General features: G+C 49.6%; 1 protein-coding gene across 1 annotated transcript; it reads left to right on the forward strand.

The window, feature by feature from the left end:
• Window positions 1-221: 221 nt before the first annotated feature.
• LOC311247461 (dual specificity tyrosine-phosphorylation-regulated kinase 2-like) lies at window positions 222-1700 on the forward strand (the record flags this gene model as incomplete). Its single annotated transcript, XM_084337893.1, has 1 exon — window positions 222-1700. The coding sequence occupies one exon, from the start codon at window positions 222-224 to the stop codon at window positions 1698-1700; it is 1479 nt and encodes a 492-aa protein (XP_084194019.1).
• Between the last annotated feature and the right edge of the window lie 5843 nt (window positions 1701-7543).

Below are 7543 nucleotides of genomic sequence, written 5' to 3' on the forward strand. Positions count from 1 at the left end.
CCATTACATGTTCTAATGTAGACTGATGTACATGTGTCTTTGTCTCTGAAGTGTCACACACAAGCAGTGAGGTTTCTGACTCCAGATGGGAAATGGTTGGCATCCGGCAGCGATGACAACACCATTAAGGTAACAATTCTTCATGGGGGACAGCAGCTCAGATGGCCGTAAGAAGCTGGTGAGCCTCAGCAAGGCCTCCCCTGACAGAACCTATAGCCCCCATGCCCAAGCACACGGAGCGCAGAGTGGGCAGCTCGGGGGGCAGCGGGAAGTTCTGCGCACCCCTGAGCCCCGAGCAGGCCCTGCAGCAGTACCGCTCCCAGCTGACCGCCCTGGAGCAGACGGAGATCCACACCTACCCCGACGTCTACTTCGTGGGGCCCAAGAAGAGGGCCAAGAGGCCTGCCGTCGCCGGGGGCAACAACAACTGCGGCTACGACGACGAGCAGGGGGGCTACATCCACGTCCCCCACGATCACCTGGCCTACCGCTACGAGTTCCTCAAGGTGATCGGCAAGGGCAGCTTCGGCCAGGTGGCCAAGGTCTACGACCACAAGCTGCAGCAGCACCTGGCGCTGAAGATGGTGCGCAACGAGAAGCGCCTCCACCGGCAGGCCCAGAAGGAGATCCGCATCCTGGAGCACCTGCGCAAGCAGGACAGCACCGGCACCATGAAGGTGGTGCACATGCTGGAGAACTTCACCTTCCGCAACCACAACTGCATGACCTTCGAGCTGCTCAGCATGAACCTCTACGAGCACATCAAGAGCAACAAGTTCCAGGGCTTCAGCCTGCCGCCGGTCCGGAAGTTCGCCCACTCCATCCTGCAGTGCCTGGAGGCGCTCAGCCGACACCGCATCATCCACTGTGACCTGAAGCCAGAGAACATAATGCTGACGCAGCAGAGCGGCATTAAGGTCATAGACTTCGGCTCCAGCTGCTTCGAGGACCAGCGGGTCTACACCTACATCCAGACCCGCTTCTACCGCGCGCCGGAGGTGATCCTGGGCTCGCGCTACGGCCTGCCCATCGACATGTGGAGCTTCGGCTGTATCTTGGCGGAGCTGCTGACGGGCTACCCGCTGTTCCCCGGCGAGGACGAGGGCGACCAGCTGGCCTGTGTCATGGAGCTGCTGGGCATGCCCCCGCAGAAGGTGCTGGAGCAGGCCAAGCGCGCCAAGAACTTCATCAACTCCAAGGGGCACCCACGCTACTGCGGCGCCAACACGCTGCCCACCGGCGCCACGGTGCTGACGGGCTCGCGCCCTCACCGCGGCAAGATGCGCGGGCCGCCGGGCAGCAAGGAGTGGAGCGACGCCCTGAAGGGCTGCGAGGACCTCACCTTCATTGACTTCATCAAGAAGTGTCTGGACTGGGACCCGTCGTCCCGGCTCACCCCGGGCCAGGCCCTCCGGCACCCCTGGCTCCACCGCCGGCTGTCCAAGCCACTGCCCGGTGCCGAGAAAAGCCAGGGGGCCGCGACCACCACCACTGCGACGGCGGCCAAGAGGCTTCCTGACCACCACGGTGGCACCTCCTTCCCCTCCATCCTGGCCAAGGCCAACAACAAACTGAGGAGCAACATGATGGGCAAGTCAGGGGTCACCATACCCCTCCGCACGGTCTTTCCCAAGCTGGTGTCCTTGAGAGAGGGAGAGAGAGGGGGAGGGAGGGAGAGGGAGGAGGAGTCTCGGAGGTGATCCTGGGCTCGCGCTACAGCCTTCCCATTGACATGTGGAGCCTCGGCTGTATCTTGGCGGAGCTGCTGACGGGCTACCCGCTGTTCCCCGGCGAGGACGAGGGCGACCAGCTGGCCTGTGTCATGGAGCTGCTGGGCATGCCCCCGCAGAAGGTGCTGGAGCAGGCCAAGCGCGCCAAGAACTTCATCAACTCCAAGGGGCACCCGCGCTACAGCGGCGCCAATGCGCTGCTCCGATTCTCATCCCTCTCCCGTCCTCCACTTCATCGCCCTCCGCTCCTCTGGACGGGAGTGCGGCCTTGGTTTTAAAACTCGTTTTGGTTGTTTCTTTTCATTGTTTTCTACAAAGCGGGGGTGTCTAAAATCTGGACTGGTCGGACAACACTGAGGCCCTCTACAGGAAGGGACAGAGTAGGCTGTTCTTCCTGAGGAGGCTCAGGTCGCTCGACGTGTGCAGCCGACTGCTACTATCTACTAGGAGCTGGCCAGAATGAAGAGCACGTTGTGAGTGTAATTTCATAAGTTCTCCCCATGAAGTCATGCTTATGCTTGCTACAAGACTTGCTACAAAACACTGCAGCCATTCATTATACTCAGAAAATCATGAGCAGGCGTGATAAGGTTTGCAACATCCAAGGTCAGCATGTTCCTGGGAGAGGGGCCCCGATTCATCAGAAACCTGTCTTCCGGATGCCCATATAAAACTTGACCCAATCAGAACTATCCTCCCAAAACTAAACGAACCAATGATACATCTCTATTCCATATGTTTATAAACTAATACACTTAGCTTTTGTTTTTACTTTTGCTCTGACAAACCTGTGATATACACTCTGGCAGACTAAAAGTCCCTCCATGGATGTACTGTACACCTTTATCAAATAAACCAACACGTGAGTATTCAGAACCAGTGGTAAAATAACAGAGGATGCAAAAAAAAAGTTATATAAAAAAATAAAAAAAATAAAGATTTATTAAAAAAAAAATATATATATTTTTTTAATATTTAAGCCAAGCAGTCACCATGTACAGTATGGCTCGGCGGCCAGTCAAACCAAGCAGTCACCATGTACAGTATGGCTCGGCGGCCAGTCAAACCAAGCAGTCAACATGTACAGTATGGCTCGGCGGCCAGTCAAGCCAAGCAGTCACCATGTACAGTATGGCTCGGCGGCCAGTCAAACCAAGCAGTCACCATGTACAGTATGGCTCGGCGGCCAGTCAAACCAAGCAGTCACCATGTACAGTATGGCTCGGCGGCCAGTCAAACCAAGCAGTCACCATGTACAGTATGGCTCGGCGACCAGTCAAACCAAGCAGTCAACATGTACAGTATGGCTCGGCGGCCAGTCAAACCAAGCAGTCAACATGTACAGTATGGCTCGGCGGCGTTACTACTATGAACAAAACAAAGCCAAGAGAACAGTTTTGACTCTTCAAATAAAGTGACTATATTTATTTTTCCAAATAAATATAATTTGAGTCAATCGCAAAAATCGCAATCCGTCAATGTCATTAACAATGTGTTTCCCTGAACAATGAGTGAACTAAAAAACAACAGGTATTGTGCTTTGTCAGCAGATAAAACATTTGACGCTATAGGAGAGGAGACTGTTGTGGTCTTGGTCCATGAAACAACTATTAATTGGCATTTATAGGACAGCACGCCTCAAAAAGAATTAAATAAACCAAACAAACATCACAGGTACATATGTCCGTGGTGAAACTTACGTGCTGTGATTGTCACGTGTCTGGTGCGCCCAGCAATAGACCACCGCAACACTTTTATTTTGAGCTCATGGGAGAGAGCGGGGGGGGGGGGGGGGGGGGGGGGGCGGTTGAAGGGGGGAGGGGAGCGCGTGAATGAATGTTTATTAGAGTAACTAATCAACATTAGTTACTAACTAATCAACATTCATTAATTTCATCCACCCGCGCTCTCTTTCCTCCTCCTACTCACAAGCTCCATATAATGCGGAAGTGCAGTGGTCTATTACAGCGCTCCTACTGTAAAATGCGGAAGCAGCCATTTTAGCGATAGCTCAGTGATTTTTTTTACTCGTTTATAAAAATGATTTAAAATGTTTATTAGCAACGCCGAGCTTTCAAACCCCGCCGCTTGTGTGTGTGAAACCCTAATGGAATGCTGGGTACCTTTGAAATTTATATCTGATATATTTTGGACCCACCGCTAGCTTTTAAGCAGTACTTGGTGGTGCAAATTAACCTGGCTACTACGGAGGAATAAGTGACTGGCTTGCATCGCAGTCACGAAAGTGGCTACAACCAAGCTAGCTTGGTTACATTAGTTAGCATCCAAGCTAGCCTGATAACGTTAGTAGTTAGCATCCAAGCTAGCCTGATAACGTTAGTAGTTAGCATCCAAGCTAGCCTGATAACATTAGTTAGAAACCAAGCTTGCCTATGTAGGCTGCTTACCTGGCCAATAATGTGGTCCTCCTCCTGGACAGATAGATTTGTTAAATCATAATATCCACAGTGGTATGCTGTGCTGGTCCTCAGTAAATGTCCCGCCGGCGAAAAATAAGTTGCTAATAAAGTGCTAATGCATCATTGCATATTCCAAAGTGCCCCGCGAGGTGAAGACGTTTGGTCACGTTTGCTTTTAATGTGATTTGATTGGCCACTTATGGCCAGACGCGAAGCGTCCTCGCACACATAGGCTACGGGAAAAAATCACGCTACCTAGAGTTAACCAAGCTGGGCGCTTGATTTTTTTCCGTAGTCTATGTTTGTGATAAATAAACAAACAAAAAACGGCCTAGCGTCCTGACCTCCTTCCCAGCTTTACCACGTGAGCCTCCAGGCTGGCAGAAGACTGCAGACTGAGTCAGTGAGTATGGGCCACAGACAGTGACAGTGTTAGGGAGACATTTTTTATAACACAGAGATTAAAAAATAATGATTTTTTTTATTATTGTAAACTATATAAAAAAAATATATATAATTTATTTAAAAAAAAAAGAAAAAAAATGTACTGTATTTTTGGGGAAGCTTGGCTTCCCTTGGCTTCCATGAATATTCACCACTGTATCAGAACCTTTATCTCCTTGCTTCATTTGATTACTTGATTCTTGTCTGACCTTGTTGCTGTTTGCTTTAATGCCGGGCGAGAACCATCGTGGTCTGTACATTTAGATGCGCTCATAAGGCCTGTCCTGTGTTATTCTGCATTCATTAACCAATGATGACCAGTCGAAATCCAGGACATTCTTTGGTGTCAGAAGTGGGTGCTGACCCAGTGGCGTTGCGCAATATTTCGGGGCCCCCCCCGCAGGGCAGACCACTCCCCTAAATCAATAATAAAGTGGAACATTTTGCCCGCTCCGCGCGAGGTCCATCCCAACAGCCGACCCTAATGTCGAGCTCGCCCTCCGCCTATGCAGGCTCTAACACTACTTGCAGTTTCAGTAAATCCTCGTAATTACAATGACCCATAATCTCGTGCCGTCTGAATATCGTGACTGGCCGTCCCGCTACACATATCATTATTCATCACACTGGACATCGCGACCACTTAAACCATGTACTAAAAAATGTACGGATTAGATTCCAGTTCCAATGTAACCTGTAGGCTACTCGTACTGGTTATGGCGAATACAATTTTATATTCTTCAAACCTGTCTCGGGTCTCGGCGGCTGTAGGCTACTTTTTTAAATGTTTATTTTTTCAGGCATCTTTGTAAACAGTATAGGGTCAGTAGGAACTGTATAATATAATATAATCAGGGCTTCAGCAGCGGGGGTGCTGAGATAAGTGATATAATAATAATAATAATAATAATAATAATAATAATAATAATAATAATAATAATAATAATAATAATAATAACACTCGTTCACTAGAGGAGACCACTGCCCAACTCCGCGCTCTCACGCTCAGCTCTGCGGAGCGACACAAACAATGTAACCGTTTTGATGCATACATGTAACCTGTAGTAGCATACTGGTTATGGCGAATAAAACGTTCTATTCTTCTAACCTGTCTCGGCGGCTGTAGCGTGGCTGGGGGCCTGGGCCTGGCTGGGCTGTCTGTCTGCCTGGACTTGGAGCTGACCGGGGCCGGGGATTGAGGAGCTTACTGCTGATGCATCTTCAGTAGTTAGAGTCAGTATACCTTTGCTGCCTGCTGGAACAATGATGTTATTTTTGGTAGCTTTGCCGTCTCCTGTTTGGCTTTCGCTCTCAGCACCGCGTCCGCTTGGGTATTTTTACCGGCGCTTACCGCTGTGTTTTGAACGCTGCCCAGCCTGCCAATGAACATTAGTCAGCCGGCTAGCCCTATTGCAGGTGAGCAAATAATTACAACATAGCAGGGAGGGGGGGGGGGGGCCCGCCCTCTGCGCGAGATGCATCCAGCTGCAGCCCCGCAGAAGTTCCATACTCACACTGCCACACTGCGCCCTGTTCGTTACGAAATCTAAGAGGATAGCCTACAGTGGGGGCGGGGCCCCCTAAGCTCCGGGGCCCCCCCGCACCGCGGGGTCGGCGGGGGCCTCACCTACGCCACTGCGCTGACCGTTTCCTGCCTGGTGCAGACAGTCTCTTACCGGGGTCGCACCCCCTCGCTCTGCTACAGCCACGCCAGGACAGTGAGAGAGTCTGAGGGGATCCGTCTGTCTGCACCGGCGGGACGGGCCAGCGCCCTCCCGGCATTTCACACAAAAAACGTCACTACAATCAGGGATAAGCAGGAGAGGAGCCGTCTGAATATTTCATTCTGTGTGTGTGTGTGTGTGTAACTACTTTGATATTTACTTCAGTAGTTAGTGTGTGTGTGTGTGTGTGTGTGTGTATGTGTGTGTGTAGTCACAACTACTTTGATATTTACTTCAGTAGTTAGTGTGTGTGTGTGTGTGTGTGTGTGTGTGTGTGTGTGTGTGTGTGTGTGTGTGTGTGTGTGTGTGTGTGTGTGTGTGTGTGTGAGTGCGCGTGACATCACATAGGGAAAGCCCATATAGTCTTTCAGCTAGTTACTAACTTATTGTCTGTAAATATTGTCTTATTTATACAGAAAGAACTACCAGATGTGCCTTTATTCCCTCTGGACAACTGTGTCTATGGTTAGGGTTAGAGTTGTGGTTAGGGTTATGGTTAGAGTTAAAGTTAGTTATGTCCATGCAGAGCCACTAGTCGAGTACCATTGAGTGCCACAGAACACTGAACTATCCACACACAAGCACACATGAACACACACACGACACGCACGCTGTGCACGCTCACACACTAGCAGCCACTTAACACTTTAACATGAGCGGGCACACACTCATGCCGCACACTTATGGCCAAAAGGAAAGGCCACTTTAAAGTAGAATAACAGGAACAGTGTATTGCACTACCAAAGCTACCTAGCATGTCCTATATGCTCTGTAAATAACTATGTACAGATACCGAGATGTCACACCATGTTACCTGTTACCTGTTTATTGCACAATGTTGATTGGATTCTATTATATGTTGTAACACTGTATTGCACATCGTTGCGGGCAAGACCACCCGCATTTCATTGTATACTTGTATGCCGTGACAATTAAAACTCTTGACTTGACTTGACTTGACTTGATCCACCGCTATTACTGAACAGTTTAGACTTAGCCAGTTTGGGGTCATTGGACAAAAGTGTTTGAGATATATGATACATTTATCTCCATTAGAGATAAATAATATGGTATCAGGTATCACATTTTAGCATTAGGGAAATTATCTGATAGATAGCCTGATAATAGACCCATATCTGATGCTGTGTTTTAGCCTGATAACAGACCCATATCTGATGCTGTGTTTTAGCCTGATAACAGACCCATATCTGATGCTGTGTTTTAG

This window comes from Notolepis coatsorum, assembly GCF_963971535.1.
Source record: "Notolepis coatsorum genome assembly, chromosome: 1".
NCBI lineage: Eukaryota > Metazoa > Chordata > Actinopteri > Aulopiformes > Paralepididae > Notolepis > Notolepis coatsorum.